This window comes from Nannobrachium achirus (assembly GCF_963921795.1).
Source record: "Nannobrachium achirus genome assembly, chromosome: 3".
NCBI lineage: Eukaryota > Metazoa > Chordata > Actinopteri > Myctophiformes > Myctophidae > Nannobrachium > Nannobrachium achirus.
The window spans coordinates 39,257,974-39,275,701 of record NC_137812.1 but is presented as its reverse complement, the minus strand read 5'-3'; the positions used below and the strand labels follow the sequence as shown (position 1 = coordinate 39,275,701).

Here is a 17,728-nt window from a genome sequence, read left to right as displayed (position 1 = left end):
CCCCTCAAGCTTTCTTGTTTTCTACATTTTAAAACGAATCTATCCGTTCATATTCTTGTTGAACTTTGACAACTTTGTGAATGTTTAATCATTAACTGAAAAAAGAGCAAAAAAAACTGAAACAGAGGAACATTTAAACTTCAGTGTTTTAATATGTCATATACAATAAGATAGGATTAGGAATTGAATCCAAAGGTTGGTTAGAATATGTGTCATCATGACTGTGGGTTTGGCAATTGATTTGAACTTGAATGAATCCAGCAAGAGAATTGGGTCAGCCTAAAGATGAGGAGTTGTTTTGTACTTTTTGTTTGCACATCACATTCCCTGGCATATCATCAGTGAGATAATCAGCCCAAAACATTACAAAGTGACAAATGCTTCAAAGATAGAATTTTGGGGGAATTTGCAAAAGGTCGTGGCTCGTGAACTGGCAGAATCACAACCACACTTCTTACCATCAGAGCTAAGTGTACTGAACTAAATTCAGGTAATATTATAGAGATGGTTAAGCTTAGTCATGGGTTTGCTGTGGTTATAAGGTGTGTGTAAGGATCTGGGCAGGCGGATGAAATTGTGTAGGCCTTCTGGTTCAGGTACCACAACCTTAACTCTGTCCTTTTTTAATGGAGTTCATGTAAACATCTTATCTTAACTGCATGTTTAGCAGTTACCAATGAATGACATGCTCATATAGTATGATTCTAAGAAGATCATTCTGAATGCTGACTTGTTTACAGTTTGTGTCGTCCATTCAGTTTGTCACCACTGCCGCTAAGTAATTGTATGTCTGTGAAAGGGATAATTCAGGGTATTTTTGCTCAGTTGATGTGATTTACCAAGTGAGCTAGTGCTTTAAAACCTTTAATGTCATAAACACATTGAGATTTGGTCTTCCTTTCACTGACATGGGTGATGATGAGGGATTAGGACTGGCATCCCTGTGTATTCATACTGACTGTCAATGCGGATCATACAGCGTGGCTGCCATCATGTGGTGGATTCATGTAACTTCTTCAAGAAATAAAAATGAAGTTGTTTCTTCTGTTCTGGTCTTCTGTTGCATGACATGTACTTCAAATTATCATAGAATACTTGTTAAGAAAACAAAAAACAAAATGCTGGTTATATATGCATTGTGTAGGCTTAGGTAAGATTTAGTTTTGTAGTGTATGAACAGAATGTGAATGAAGAGGTTGCACACTGACGCTGAATGTTTTATTTTACATGTCAAGTCTTCAAAGAAAGACGTTTAAGAATAAGTATAAGATCACAATGAAAACATGCCATTTTTACTTTAAACTGCTGAGCTTCTTTCTGAATCTCTCTTGTTCTCCGCCTGATAGATTACTGATTAAGAATACAATGTGCATAGTAATATGTTTGAGATAAAGTAGCTACAGTATATTGTCACTTTCTGATTTCAACACTATTTAGTTCTTTGTCAGTAATTCTGTCTTATATGTTATGTGTGGACCCCAGGAAGGGTAGCTGATTTTATGTATCAGCTAATGGGGGGATCTCTCTCTGACTCTCTCCGTCTCTAACCCTCTGGCTCAGTTACTCTGCCCACAAACAGGGGAACATTGGCCTGGTCGCTCCAGAGTAGCAGGATGAAAGGCCGTAGGGCGGAGAAGGAGGCTAACGAACGGGAGAAGGACATGGAGGTGGCAGCACCTGCCTCAACTCCTTCTTCGTTCAGTGTGAGAAATGCTCTGTGGCGGGAGTCGGTGAGAGACAGCTTGTCTTCAGAGTACAGACCGCAGAGGTTGGGATCGTCGAACAGCGATGACAGGCCTATGTCGGGAGAAAGGAGATGTTTGGAGGCAGGAGAGTTAAAGGAGCTATAGTCAACTTTGTCTTGAAAAACGGATGCTAAAATAAAAATAATGTTTCGAAAATATTTTATAAAAAAAACATGTGTTGCTATTCAAAAATGACTACAAAAAGCATAAAATAATGATAAAATAATCATTTTGGCCATTATCAGACCGACACTTTGTTTACATTCTAGTCTATTCTTTGATAGCGTTAGACTAGGATGTAAACAAAGTGTCGGCCCGACAATGGCCAAAATGATTATTTTATCATTATTTTACGCTTTTTGGGGTCATTTTTTAATTGAAACATATATGAAGCTTATTTTTTTATAAAATATTTTCGAAACATTATTTTTATTTTAGCATTCGTTTTTCAAGAAAGAGTTGACTATAGCTCCTTTAAGCCTGATTTATACTTGGTTGCGTGCCGCTGTCGCATATTGAAAATAACAGATGTAAAAGCTTGTAGATCTGCTATTTTCTGTGCGTGACATGGCACCCAACAAGGTATAAATTAGGCATTAGGAGGGAGATTAATAACATTAACGGGAATGAGGGTGGAGAGTGAGGGAGAGAGGCTGAATTAAAGGATAGGATACAAAATACGATGTGGAGCAATAGCAGAGACGATGACAGAGAGAAGAGAGATGATGAAAACCAGATGGGCAGATGCACTTGACAAATGAGAAGAACTTCTAGAAGTGAAAGCGCTACAAATAGACTTACTGGTAGATGTAGTCAGAGATAGAAACCAAATGTGAAACAAACCTAATTTCCTGAGAAGAGAGTTCATTTCCACTTGGATGTCCAGTTTGAGTTTGGGCAAGGTGACCTCGATGTTCTGGGCAGTCACTGCTGTCAGCTGTGCTATCATGTGACGCACTGCAGTGTCGGTCAACTTCTCCTCGACCAGCTGCAGATCGGACAGCTTGTTGGTGCGAGGCAGCAGAATGTAGAGGCTGCTTTCACCGGTAAGAGCCAACTTTACCACCTGTTGGTGAGAAAGAGTTTGTATATGTCTCTAAAGTTAACTCTGTGTGTGTGCGTGTGTACGTGTGTACGTGCGTACGTGCGTGCGCTACCTTTGCCATGACCTCAGGGACATACGCCATAGGCAGTGGGTATTTGGAGCTGTAGAGGACAGGTACCATTACCACGTCCCCATTCAATTTAGTAAATTGTGCCTTCTTGGCCTTTGTGTCAAACTTGACCACCCACTGACCTGAAACACACACACACACACACACACACACACACACACACACACACACACACACACACACACACACACACACACACACACACACACACACAGTTTACACCAGATGTGCACACACAGTTGTGCGCACACACACACACACACACACACACACACACACACACACACACACACAGCATCTTTGGTTGAGGGCGCCCTTGTCAAGTGGATTGATAATGCAGGCCTGGTCAGATAATGGCCCTTTGCGCGGGCCCTTGGTGAGGGAAGAGGGCAAGAGGCAGAAGAATTGGCAGCGAGCCAGGGAGGTGATTTGAAAGTTTCCATAGGCTGGTTTGAGCAATTTAAAAAGAGCAAACAGTGTTTAAGAAGCTGCAGGGGGGGCTACTGACTGAGGTGTCATGTGATGAATGGCTTCAAGACCAGTGGGGGCAGATGAGAGAAGAATATAATGGAGTAAAGCATTTGGAATGAGTGGAATTAACATATTTTGAAGCACTAACAATATTATATTACCTGATGGCACCCTGACCTACACAATAAATATAGCAAAGCTGTTTCATTACTTTATATTCATGTAGTAAATACAAATGTCAATTATATAGTAATCTGCATGCTTGCATGCAAGATGAAAACATACACACACAACTGACCTTTGAAGGAGACAGCGTTGAGGAGAATCAACTGGGTGTGAGCGGGTACTGACTGAACAAGCTGTGTGATCTTGTTGTCGGTCTTCTCTGCCACCCAACGGTTGATCATCGCTGTGTTCGCTTCATTGGTGTCCAGCAGCCTGGTTGGCTCAGCTTCATAGAACTGTACTGACTGGTTGGTAAAGGGCTCACTCAGATTCATATCTGAGGGGGAGAGAGCATGGTACGGAAAACACAGTGTCAGTGAGCTTCATGCTGGCAAAGCAGTGAAAGCACACATAATAGTCTCTTGCTTGCTGGTTAGAATCTCTGCACTGACATCTTTTCATATAGCATTGATTCAGTATTAGTGATGGGCGATAGAACTTAAACTCATTATTGTGATTATTTCAAATGTTTGACGCGATTACGTTTAATCAATGATTTTAAAAAACACATGAAGTGAAAATAGCAGATTCGTTGACATAACAAGAATTATTTTTTAAAACTGCTTCTCGATTATTTGATTAACCTACATGAGCAAGATTAAGTCTTTAAGATTAAGATTATTTTCAGTTAATTTCTATATCGTAAAACCATCATCGTATAAGGGTTCCCAAACTTTTTAAGCCATGACCCTCCAAAAATCAGATTGGAACTGGGGACACCCCACCCTGACAAGCACTTGGAATTGTGGGCATGACATTTAGTTTCTTGGTTCCACAGATAAATATTGTGAAAATAGCCGAACTACAAGCTCACAACGCTGTGAGCTTGTAGATTGGCTATTTTCACAATGTTTGCCTCTTTCTTAAGTAATATTTGACAAATTGGCCAATTTGTTATTAGAAAGTTATTAACATTTGCTCTTTAGAAATGTGCAGATACCCTGTATACACTTATACTGTATGTTGGTTTGTTTAGTGAGAAAACAATGTTGCACATTAAGCTAATAATCTGAGGACCCCCCCAATAATTTGGCAACCATAAAGTCATAAATCATAGTACTTGAATTGTAGTAGATCTGAGATGCAATCTGCAAAGAGTCAATAAGTCCCTCTTTCAGCTTTTTCATCTGGAGGTGAATACAGCTGAAGTCGTGAGGCACACTGAGGGCCGCTTCAATGTCTCTGCGAGTGTCTGCCCTCGCACCTAGTGAAGACAGAAGATGAGAAAGAAATGGGGGAATGAGGAAGAAATTAATGGAGCATGATGCAAATTAATTGAAGAAGGTTACTGTGACATTTCAGAGTGGAGGACATTCATCGTTTTCACATTTAAGTAGCTGAACTGAGAAGGATAATGTGTAACTTATTCGAGATCATGTAATACTATAAGTATAATATAGCAACTAGCAATTTTAGGGCTACATTGTCTCTTGAATGTATTGCCCAATGGTCCAATCCGGTGACCACTGATAAAACCCAACTTTTTAAAAGCTGCAATCTGTATTTTTTGTTGGTGCATACATTTTACAAACTAACACAGTTGGAAGTGGTCTCCCTGCTATTCTATTGAGAATAATTTAGATCCTGTAGTCAGGTAGGACCACTACTGGTTGACAGGTATTGCATGAAGCGTAAGGGCCAATGCATACTCCACTTTGAGATACAAGTTTAATTCGGTTCGGCTCTGTCCAAACTACAATATGACGTCATTCAGAGGTTCGGGGGGAGTACCGTCATTACATTGGCTGTTCGGTGCTGCTGAGATGTTGTGACTCCCCGAAACGAACCGGATCAAACTCGGCTCTAAAAGTGTAGCATCGGCCCAAATATCTTCCCTGTTCCTTCTTAGCTAGGCAGTCGAAATGTTGTCACTCGTGGGGGAGACCTGGGTTCAGAACCTTGGGGAGACATACCGGTATACTGTATCTTACAGGTTGCAGCTTTAAAGCTTTGTGTACAGTATAAAGGCCCAGGGTCATATTGCCATGCAAAATTAATGGCATTACAAAAGCATGAACCCTGTCCACTATGAACACCAGTTCAGGCAAACCGCAATTGACAATGGAACTTAGAGGATTTCAATTAAAGATCCATCTAGGACTTATTATTCGCCAGCTGATTGCGAAACTGACAGAGACAGACATTCCAGACAGAAGTGAGAAATCAGCTGAACATTTCTTACCCAGCAACAGATGGGAGAGGACCATACTGATGCTGATTGGAGAATACAGCAGGTTCTTAGAGGGCTGTGATTGGCGGAGGTGGGAATACAGCTTCTGTGAAAACTCTGCCATAGATTCCTCCAGCATGGGTGCCCAGGATCGGCTGCCCTCATCCTGGCACGGCTCCCATGCTGTGGTGAAACCACTGCATGAATGGGGAGGGGAGGTGGGAGGAACTAGAAGAAAGGTTAAACGGCATGAGTAGAAGTAAGTCACAAACTATAATATTAACCTCATCCTTCCATGAATCCTTCAAATGGACGTGGTTCTGCATGTGATTAGCAGAGTTTCAAATGTGGGTGCTTAGGAAAAGTGCAACATTCGTCTTTAAATCTACCTCCCACGATCAGCTGGATGGTGTTGAAGTTCTCCCCCTCTGCAGATTCACAGTGATAAACTCCAGCGTCCTCCACCTTGAGTTCCTTAAGGGTGATGGTCTGATCACTGTCCTGTGGGTCTGAGTATAGCCATTCCAGTCTTTCACCAGGTGTCTGACGCTCTACAGGAGCCAGTAGTCTCCGCTCATCTCCAGCTTCTCCTTTGAACCAGTGTGCATAGGTCTCAGATTGGCTGGATAATGGGCGATGGCAGGGCAGGTTAATGGTGGATCCCGCGTATGCTTTAAGAGTATAACCAGTGGAAACTGAGGAGAAAAACAGTCCTGTCAGTGTTTGCCAACACATGCTGGGCCATTGTACTGTACGTCAGTGATGGGAGAAGTATTCAAATGTTTTACTTAAGTAAAAGTATCAATACTGCAATGTAGAAATACCGAGTTACAAGTAAAAGTCCGAAATTCATAATTTACTTGGGTAAAAGTACAAAAGCATTGGTATCAAAATGTACTTAAAGTAGGCTCCCAAAAGTGAAAAGTACTCATTTATATAGAATGCCATAAGTTTTCAAATGTATAAAAATCGTTAGAAAATAGCAGTTCTACAGGCTCACAATTTTCAAATGGCTGAAATGTGGTAAGATGTGGCAGAAGTGGTAACTGTATGTTTTGTAATAATAATCTACAAAGTAACTAACTTCATTTTGAACAGTAGCCTATACAATATATGCCTCTGAGGTGTAGTGGAGTAGAAGTATAAAAGTACAAAAATACTTCAGTAAAGTAAAGAATACCTCCATATTGTACTAAGTACACCACTGCTGTACCTTTTGTGAATTTCACAATAATATTGTGAAACCCCACTCCAATTCCAATGTGCCCAAATCAAAAATGCTCAAGTATACAGAGAAAAAATACAGCTTTTCTATCCCTCACCATCAACTTGGACAGTGTATTTCTTCATCCACTCAATATCGTTCTCCTCCAGCGTACAAACATACTCTCCATCATTGGCAGCAGTGGCATGTGAGATAGACAGGAAGAAGCCATCTTTGATCGTTGTATCAGAGCCAGAGGACTTGGCAGGAACTGTGACACCTATATGTTTATGAGGAAAAGTTTCCTAAAACAGTATGACAGCTTAAAGGACTAGTTCACTCAAAATATATTTTCCATCTATAGAGGGAATGGGGGTGACATCATCATCATACCCGGAAGTTATGCGGGAACGCCTACTGAGTGGCAAAAAAATACTTTCTTGCCTTGACAGCCCATACATCCAAACAGAAAAGTCCTATCTGATTGCATTAAACGACGTTAAACTCACTTAGCCACTCGATTTGCCATTCACTTTATGCATGTGCACTGCATACCCTCTATTACACACCCCAAGAAGCCTTGAATTCATGGAGATTTTCTGTCGCATTCATAAGCCAATAATGTGATGACCTGCAGAGTATTCGGTCTGAGATCTCCTACTGAGTCTCCTATTGACCGGTCATAAAAACTCAAGCACATTTTCCAATTACTCTCAAACTCATTTAGGCTATTTGAAAAGGAAATTTTAAGTAAAACAATGTTGTTGTGATAACAAGAATGTAACTGGACCATTATGTTTCCATGTGATGACAGCTCCGGTGAAGTCTCTTTGTTCAGGCAGACAGGGGAGGATCAGGGTGGAGCCATGAACAACCCAAACGTTTATGGCAGAGGAAACCTGATCACAAAGATGTTAGTGTGAATAACAGAAGTGAGATATAGCTGGGGTCCAGGGACCCTGGGGTCCAGGGACACCCCAGGGTCAATGAGGGGAATTCCAGGGGATCCCCAGTTAAATTAGGAACCATTTAAACCATTTAAGTCCCTTTTTTATAATTGTTCTATTTTTTTAAAATAGCAGGTCAACAAGCTCACAACACATGTTATGAGCTTGTAGATCTGTTATATTTGAAAAATGTTGACAAATCTTCTCTTATGGGGGTCCCTGGCAGGCTGGCACAAATGGGTCTAAACTGATGTGTCTTACTAGTTACATATACATTATACAATGAAACTTACAGACAAGGATTTCAATTTAAAAACAACTAGGTTGGTTGGCTATTTATTATTTCTTTATGTTTACAGCAAAGGACAAAAATAAGTATTATTGCTGGAAAATTCATTAACAGATCATTAACAGATTCTTAATAGTTTGTAGTCTGTAACCTTTCTGCTGTGCTGCTTGGCTAGTTTCACTTTTTCTTCAAATTAGGCTAACATTGTATAGGAGAACTGTGGATTTACCTGGAGAAAGAGCTGGAGCAAGACACAAGGTATAGCTAAATGTCTCATCTGAAGGAGAGCAAGAAAGGAACAATTTGAATAATTTACACTTTTTAAGTTTTTACTTAAATGACCATGAATATAATCTCAAATACTCAAACATAAAAAACACTCACTGCAAGAATGTCCATGCGTTTCTCTTCGTTTTCTGAGCGTGTGTCTGTGACCTGCAACCGATAATGACTAATCTAATACAGTTTATTCAGAGTTAGTTTGTTTGCTCTATGTGGGATGGGATGTGTGACTTACTGGAAATCACATGGTTTCACTTTTTTGGCAACAGTGCCTTTGTTTGGGCTCATATCTTCAAAATGAAACTCTCTAGCCTATTTCTGAGTTGACATGTTGAAGACTATAATTTTCCAATAAATATACATATATGAGTATATTTCAAATATATTGATCCAAATATTATATTTGGATCAATTTAACTTAAGTTAATCAACAATCTGAATCTGATTGTTGCGGATTGACCAATATAGGCAATCGACATCTCTTCGTTCGATTCCACGGCCTCGCGGAGTCCATCCATCGGGCGGAGTAAATCAGTCACACGTAATCGAGCGCCGGATGTAAAGAAAAGAAAAGAGGAGAAGATTCCAAAGTTTTGGAAAAGTTTTTCGCATCAGGAAAAAACAGACGTTCGTTACGTGGATGGATTTATAAAAACCTAAATTCCAAAATGATCATGTAGTTATTTAAACGGACACATCGACGTGGAGTGGCAGACTGGCAGTGAGTTTTTCCATAATACATCTTTTCAAAGGGAGTTTAAAGTTTAATACGCCTGAATCATCTGATCGCATAGCTGTAAAAGATCAACAACAATGGCAGAGGGAATAACAGGAGCTATACTGGTTAGCTGACGTTAATTTAGAACATACAGTGCCACTGGTTGATCTTTAATGTTATTTACCTCGAGAACAACCGTGCTGGCTGGGTTTAATGTTATTTAGCACAAGAAGAACAGCTGCACTGGTTGGGTCTAGTGTTATTATTGGCCATACCGCTGAGCTAACGGGTCGCTCGCCCCGTATCCATTCCATAGGAGGCGCGGCACCATAGTTTTCCATTTACAATAGTGGGTTTAAACGGTAAACCTATTTCATAACAAGAAGGTCCATCATTTATTCGACATTTGAGCCACCGTCAGCCACATTTATCCTCTCAGACCCAAACATTGGATAATATTTTACTACAATTCCATGTTGTATAGAGGTTGGTTATAGCAGTTAGGCTATTCTACATTCTCTTTGTGTACAGGGGTCTTCAACGTTTTCATGTATACAATTGTGTTGTGTTCATTCATGTGTATACCATGCTATTGTGCATTAAATACTAAGCTATTAAAATAATAGATTAATATATTCATGCTTTTATTTTAAACATGCATGTATGTACAAGTGGCCATACCGCTGCCATTTATAAACATACCTTATTAACTGAGAACCAATGTCAATACTATCAATCTATCAATAACAATCTGTCAATTGCACAGTAATCATATATATACAAGCTATTCAAAAGAGACAGAATCATGTTTATTTTATGTATATTTATAGACAAATTACATATTTTTCTTTCTTTAAAAAAAATAATAATATACATATATATGTGTGTGTGTGTGTGTGTGTGTGTGTGTGTGTGTGTGTGTGTGTGTGTGTGTTTTCCAACAATTTCGGGGACCCCCTGCAGTACCCCCGCGGACCCCCTGTTGAAGAACTCAAATGAAACCAAATGGACCCATACGGGTCCATTTGGTTTCATTCTATGCTCTCAAGAGTTAAAAGGGTCCATTTGGTTACAAACTCTCCATCATTTAGCTGGGGACCACCTGAAACCCCCTCAAGAACCACTGGTGGTCCCTGGACCATAGGATGAGATGCACTGCATTAAAGCATTTTCAAGCGATAAATAACACTACATTCTGTTTTATCAAAGTTAAATTTAATTCAGTTGTTTAAAAAATACTGTATATAAGAAGGGAAAAACACACTCACACATTCGATTATTATGTTTTTGGTGACATTTGACTCTCTCTACTACCCACAGTGTGCATCAATCCAGCAGACCAGAGGGTCTAACGGGCAAGGAGTGCCACCATGGCAGCACAGTTCAGCATCGATGATGCATTTGTGTTGGAGGGAGAAGAGGAGGGAGTGGTGTCTGATGGAGAGTCTGAAGGGTGGAAGAGTGGCCGGGACAAAGACAGAGAGGCGGGAGAGATGACATTTGGTACTCTGTCTTTCACTAAACCCCAGAGCCTCCCATCGCCTGCTGCTGCAGGCTCTCCTGACCACAGTAATATGAAATACCAGGTGCCTATGTATAACTTTGTTTATTTCAAATGTAACCAAAGAATGGACCGTTACATTTTGCACACATTCAGAGGCACAAATGGATAAATTAACAATTAGGATTTCACTGTGTAGGCCTACTTGAATCCATATCAACAAAATAACCATCAGTATCCGCACTCACAAACAAATGTGTAATATATATATATATTAGTGCTGTCCAACGATTAAAAATTTTAATCGCGATTAATCGCATGATTTCTGTAGTTAATCGCGTGATTAATCGCATAATAAAAATATATTTTTTATTGGCTCAAACTTGCATAATATGTTGTATATTTGGTGCAGGATGCATCCAAATAAATGTATTTTTTATAATTATACTATATGTATCCAATACATTATAAACTCAATGTTATTTATTTCATTATATTATAAATTATAACCCCTCTGCACTACATAATTTAAGGCAGTGGTGGTTTTCAACCAGTGGTCCTTGAGGGGGTTCCAGCTAAACAGTGGTGTAAAGTAACTAAGTACATTTACTTAAGTACAATTTTGAGGTATTTGTACTTTACTTGAGTATTTCCAATTTTCCAATACTTTTACTTCTACTCCACTACATCTCAGATCGAAATATTGCACTTTTACTCCACTACATTTATTTGAAAACTTTAGTTACTAGTTACTTTTCAGATATAAGTTATAATATTTTAAAACATACATGAACCACTTTAGCCATGTTGTATACTTAGGCTGTTTGAAAATAGCCGATCTACAAGCTCACAACATGTCGCATCGTGACGCGTTGTGAGCTTGTAGATCTGCTATTTTCAACACTTTCATACTTTTACTCAAGTACATTTTGAATTCGGGGCTTTTATAATTGAAACAGAGTATCTCTACATTGTAGTATTGGTTTTACTTAAGTAAAATATGTGAGTACTTTTTCCACCACTGCAGCTAAATGATGGAGAGTTGGTAAACCAAATGGACCCTTATAGATCTTTAACTCTTATTTTTGGGGTCTGGGAGAATAAATCTAATCAAATGGTGGTCTGTGGCTCAAATGCTGACTAAATAACACACACACACACACACACACACACACACACACACACACACACACACACACACACTGACACACACACACACACACACACACACACCATTTCGTTCCTACAGTGTTCAGCTGGGGGCTGCCGCTAACATACAGTAGCCTACTTGGACAGCATATATATTAATGTGCCGCTTTTGTATCCATAACTCAGCTGCAGCCTTCTTTGTTTACTTATCTAGAATCTGGAAAATGAAGATGTATTGGGTAGCAGTGTCAATTCCACTTTCAATAACTTCTTCAAAATCAGGTAGGTCATGGAGAATGATGCTATGATTATATTCTACATGGTGTTATTATATATATATATATATATATATATATATACATATACACGCACGCACGCACACGCTCTCACACACACACACACACACACACACACACAGAAGACTACATAATGTTTGCCTCTGCTTTTTTCACAGTGACCCATCTACCCTGTCATACTGCAGCTCACAGTGGTCCTTCAGCACCTTGAGTTCTGTCAACCAGCTCTCTGCCCACTGCTGCGGGTAATGTCAGGAATGCACGCTGGGGCGTAATTACAGAAAGAAATGGGGGTGGCAAAAAATAACTACCATAGACCCATTTCTAAAATAGTGGATCTACAAGATCTCAACGCGTCACCAAACGACATGCTGAGAGCTTGTAGATCAACAGTTTTCACTATTTGTTTGGGGGCAAAAAGAGAAATGTTTGAACATGTTTGCCTATAATGACATTCCCAAAATAGGCATGGCACGTTGAATTTGGTTGCATACAATAAATCGCTTATCTAAATCATAACAAGTGTCACATGTGTGTGTGTGTGTATATATATATTTTTTGTTAATTTTAAAGTATAAAGTTATTAAATATGTCAGTCCTTTCTTTGTATATTTCTGTTATTTGTCATAATCTTCCTGTAATTTTTGTTTATGAAGCCTAAAAGCGGAAATCACAATTGCATTTATTTGTCCAGTGTTGAATGCAAAAAAAACACAATTAACTTGTTAATCGCATTAACTTGTGTGACAATAAATCGCCAAGTAAAAATTTCGTGACGTGACAGCCCTACATGCAATGACAGCTACAATAATACATTGACTGTATATGTTTCTTTGGTCTATTGTTCAGGTGGACGTCTCACCCGTTAGTCAAGAAGAACAGAAGAGTGGTCCTGGCTTCATTCCTCCTTCTTATCACTGGACTAGGTACAACGAGGCCTTATAGATCATGATAAATAAGCATAACCTTATAATACACATATGAAATAGAAATAATTTGGTTATGTGCATATTATTAACATATTCCTTCATTTTGATATAGATGTACTTTAGACTTTAGAGTTTGCTAGAATAAATTCAATATTAATGCAATTGGTTTGCATAGCCAGCTATGATATGCTTTCGACAGAGTGTGAACTGTGTCCCTTTCAAAGTCTTTATAAACAGGTCTGAGTCTGACACTGTGTTGTCTTTTCATCTCACTGTGGTTGTTCATCTGTTTGCTCTCTTCCACAGCTCTTATATTCACAGGTATTGTCATCCAGTTGAACCCAGAAGCAGGTAAGGCCATTGATTGCACTAGAGACTGTATCCATGTGGGTCTGAAATGACACCAGTCTTCTGCCCCAGAGGATTTGACTGCTCTGGAAAAATGATTAGATTAAATTGAATATAAAAACTATAAAAAGGAAACAAAAAACTAAGTCATATGGGCTTAAAAGACTATTCATTCAAAAGGAATTGTTATGCACAACCATATATAATAATAATAATAGTTACCTACTTCCTCCTGAGGGGGAAAGTCAGTATTTTTAGGCCAACCCAGCTGATTCGCTGCCCACAAGGAGCGTGTGAGCAATTAGGGGTTAAGAGTCTTTCTCAGGACTTTGTTGATTCATACAATGAATGCTTGTTAAAAAACCCAATAAACAAATGTAAAAAAAAAGAAAGACAAAAAAAGAGTCTTTCTCAGGGACTCCCTAACCATTCAGCTAGCCTGTGCAGGACAAAAAAATCAACATATAAAATAATAAAAGGCTGCAAAGGCACCTACTGCTCCAAATCATCTTTAATGTGCAAACTACTACAATGTTTCCACCAGCGAATGGTCTTTCTCAGGTGAAGACTATTAGGTCCTCCTAATACCCAGCGTCAACATGAACACTGGAACAAGTTCCATGATCACACAAAAATGACAGCCTCCAGGCTGTAATGTACATAGAGTGTAAATCCAGTAGACTTCTCTTTTGAACTACAAGGTTCTGAATCTTCTCCCCTCTACATATTTGAATTTTTCAATAACCACATATTTCAGTGATACAGGGAGTGTCCCATTGTATTGTAAGATTGACAGCTACTGGACTGGGAAGATTATATATTTTCTGTTAAACTATAGGACGTCCTTTTGGGTTCTGTAATGATTCATGGATCTTCAGAAGTCGGTCTACCTTCATGAAATGTAATCATGTTAACTTTGCTGAGGTCCTCCTTCTCCATGAGCTCCTGTAGTTTTCCAGGGATGGATTTCTGAAATTCTTTTAGTATTTGATAAAAGTTAGTCATTCAGTTGTTTCTCAGCTTCCAGCTCACAGTTATCTATTGACTGGATCACAACCCCCTTACCAGCTGGTTACCATGAGGGCCTTTAGCTTTCATGATATAGACTTTGTATTCTGTTTTCTTATTCATGGCTGCATGGACATCTCTCTCCACCAGATGGCAGTATGTGTCTTGTGTGGCATTCCTTCCTTTGAATGGGTAAACTTGGACTTGGGTGTGACTGTGAACTGTGAACTGTGAATTTATTGCCCTGGTTACCCATCACATTGTCTCTTCTGCCCGTCACTAGGGTTGTGATCCTTAAGAACTCTAACTAGGCTAGCCTGGGGCCAGCCTAGATACTAATGCATCTAGCTAACTAACTGCAGTATCATTCCCTCCTTGTTTTAACATGGCTGGGATGTCTAGCTCAGCTAGGCTAGGGGCACGTTGCACTGGAATACCATGTGGAATAATTGCATAGATAATCACTCAGGGTGACTGCCTGTGGGCCTAGGAACTGGCCCACAGTCTTTTAATCAAGTGGATCCTCTGTGTGTTTTAACTTTTAAACAATCACCACCAATTCTTGGGTGATTATGAAACGTGTTAGTTTTCCTTAATTGCAGCTGTGCATCAAACTGATGCAAAAGGCTTTAACCCATTTAGGCTAAATAGGCTAAATCAGAATTTAGCCTACAAAAACAAATATGTTGCAACATACTGTACATGTACTGTAAGCCCCTCCCATACACTAAAATGTGTACCCGGCCTGAATGGGTTAAAGTGTTTCACCTGGCCAGCCAAATGGGTTATTGGTATACAAGTTTTTACGGTCTTATGGGTTTGCCGCTCTGACATCACACTGACTCTCAAGCTCTGATGATGTCAGGGGAACCAAATCCCTTTTATGCCCATATATGAAGATCTCTGTGATGCCAGGGGAACCAAATCCATTTTATGCCCATACATGGAGATCCCTGTGATGCCAGGGGAACCAAATCCCTTTCATGCCCATATATGGAGATCCCTGATGTCATCAATACATGATCTGTGAATATCTATGGGTACCAAGGGTATCCATATATGGGTTACTGGTCCGATATACATCACTGGCTAGATGGCCAAGACATGGCGCAACCTCTCACTTATCGCCCTTAGGCGTCTTACTGGTGTATTAACTTGCTTATTGTATTGATGTATTACCTTGTATTGCCTTGTATTACCTTGCTTATTGTAAGTCGCTCTGGATTAAGAGTGTCTGCTAAATGCCTAAATTGTAAATTGTAACATTACAGTAATAGTACATCTGTTCATGACTTAATTGTTCATCCCCCCAAATCATGAAGGCTGACTTGAGTGCGTCACAGTGCGTGACACCTCATCCCAGCTCAGCAGAAGGATATAGCTGACCTGTTCTGACATCACAATGATGTTGCAAATTAATTCCGTCCTTGCCCTTTTATGCGCATATATGGAGATCCCTGATGTCATCAATATTTATTAAGCCCATATCTGGCAATGCCCATATATGGACATATTGTGTCAGTCTCATGTGGTCTATGACATCAGACATCTATGATATCAGACAACAGTCATCTTCATATTTGGGAAATTTACTATGATAACCTGCAGCATATTGTGTCTGTCTCATGTGGTCTATGGCTATGACATCAAACATCTATGATGTCAGATGTCAGTCATCTCCATATTTGAGAAAATATGGCCACATTTTGTCCAACATAAACAACCAACCAGGTCTGTGAATTTCTTTGGTCAAAGTTGATCCCAGCGCTTGCCCAGCGGTCTGGTGTCACCCAGGCGGATGGGTGCACACACCCATGTGCACGCACCCATGTGCGCTTCTCGCCCTTAGGGTGTCTTACTGGTACTTATGTATTCCAAATTCTCTAGTTGTGTCATGCTATACTGTATACTTAGTTTATACTTACTGAATCACTACTGTCTCTGCAGGTGTTTCAAGTGCCATTTTCTTTGTTCCTGGATTTCTTCTCTTCATTCCTGGAGGTAAATATTTCTTTATTCCAACCAAAATGTTTTTTAACTTGACTTACTGGCCGATTTATTTCATGTATATTCAGCATTTTAAACACGGCTATTGCTTCAATCCCCACTAGTGTACCATGTGATATACGTCACCTGTGCTGTCCGTGGAAGAAGAGGATTCAAGTTCTTCTACTTACCTTATTTTGAAAAATGACTTCATGCTACACTACTATGTTGACTATATGAAATTCTTCTTTTACTAGCAATGTTATGAATTTTAATAGTTTTGTTTGTAAAGAACTATGTTTTTTAAAGATACACTCCTGTTGATGTTTTTGATGATTTTTATCCTGTCGTTATAATGACCACTACTAACACAACCACTCAGTGCCTCGATTACATTTCCACTACAAATGCCCACTGTGTCTGTGTGTGGAAGAGAAGGAGATTTGCTCTGCCTGTGTTTGTTATGTCATGTGTGAATAATGACTGTGAAATTGCAATAAACATTTTGTATAGTACTCTGGCATTACTGATTTCCTTTTCTTCTGCTCACAGTTCTCTGACATACATTTTTATTATTTTATTTAACCTTTATTTAACTGCTTAGTGAACATGAGACAGAGTCTATTTTACAAGTTTTAACTGGCCAAGAGGAAGATAACAAATTACACAGCTTTGCCGAACAAAGAATACACAGGATACAAAAGACATTAAGACAACCCTGCGAATACCTATAAAGCTACAAGATTACCGGTAGTCAACTAAGATTCGTACAAAATCTAGAAGGGAAAGCCAAATTAGATTAACAATTACTTGCATAGATATTTACTTTTTTATATATATTTGTTTTCTAGATCTACTTGATGTCATGTGTCACATGCCTTTATTGCTTGAGTTTCCTCTTTAACCAGTGCCTGTGGTATACTAAGCCGTCACTAGAGGGCATAGGAGGCCATATTGTCTCAGCAGGTCGCTTTCTCAGCGTTTATATAGGCTAAAAGGCCTATAGGGATGGGTTCGTATTAGGTTATGCTACATTTTATTTTGCACACACTAGACTAGAATCTATGACCTGATTTAGCCTATTGAACATATGAAGTGCATTTTAAGTTAACCCAAAGGATAGGCTACTTTAGGTACCGTACACATGTGGACCTATATTGGCACTGACAGTCAACCACATTCAGGGGCTGCCCTATGCCCTCCCTGTCCAAATAACAAAGTAGTCTGTCTGTCAGTCAGTCAGCTGATACAGCAACAGCGATAAATCAAATAGGCCTACTCCGGT

The 17,728-nt window shown here is 39.4% G+C and overlaps 2 protein-coding genes across 2 annotated transcripts; one reads left to right on the top strand and one right to left on the bottom strand.

Moving 5' to 3' along the window:
• Positions 1–1,204: 1,204 nt before the first annotated feature.
• serping1 (serpin peptidase inhibitor, clade G (C1 inhibitor), member 1) lies at positions 1,205–8,718 on the bottom strand. The gene is made up of 11 exons (XM_080721495.1): positions 8,611–8,718; positions 8,456–8,503; positions 7,781–7,889; positions 7,109–7,270; positions 6,176–6,481; positions 5,799–6,014; positions 4,677–4,820; positions 3,690–3,893; positions 2,903–3,042; positions 2,589–2,811; positions 1,205–1,797 (listed from the first exon to the last, which is right to left on the bottom strand). The coding sequence occupies exons 1-11, from the start codon at positions 8,623–8,625 to the stop codon at positions 1,544–1,546; spliced, it is 1,821 nt and encodes a 606-aa protein (XP_080577621.1). The 5' UTR covers positions 8,626–8,718; the 3' UTR covers positions 1,205–1,543.
• A 346-nt stretch (positions 8,719–9,064) lies between these two features.
• Positions 9,065–16,958, top strand: tmem134 (transmembrane protein 134). The gene is made up of 8 exons (XM_080721537.1): positions 9,065–9,229; positions 10,547–10,812; positions 12,091–12,158; positions 12,331–12,417; positions 13,022–13,098; positions 13,408–13,452; positions 16,405–16,458; positions 16,569–16,958. The coding sequence occupies exons 2-8, from the start codon at positions 10,597–10,599 to the stop codon at positions 16,649–16,651; spliced, it is 630 nt and encodes a 209-aa protein (XP_080577663.1). The 5' UTR covers positions 9,065–9,229; positions 10,547–10,596; the 3' UTR covers positions 16,652–16,958.
• The last annotated feature ends 770 nt before the right edge of the window (positions 16,959–17,728 follow it).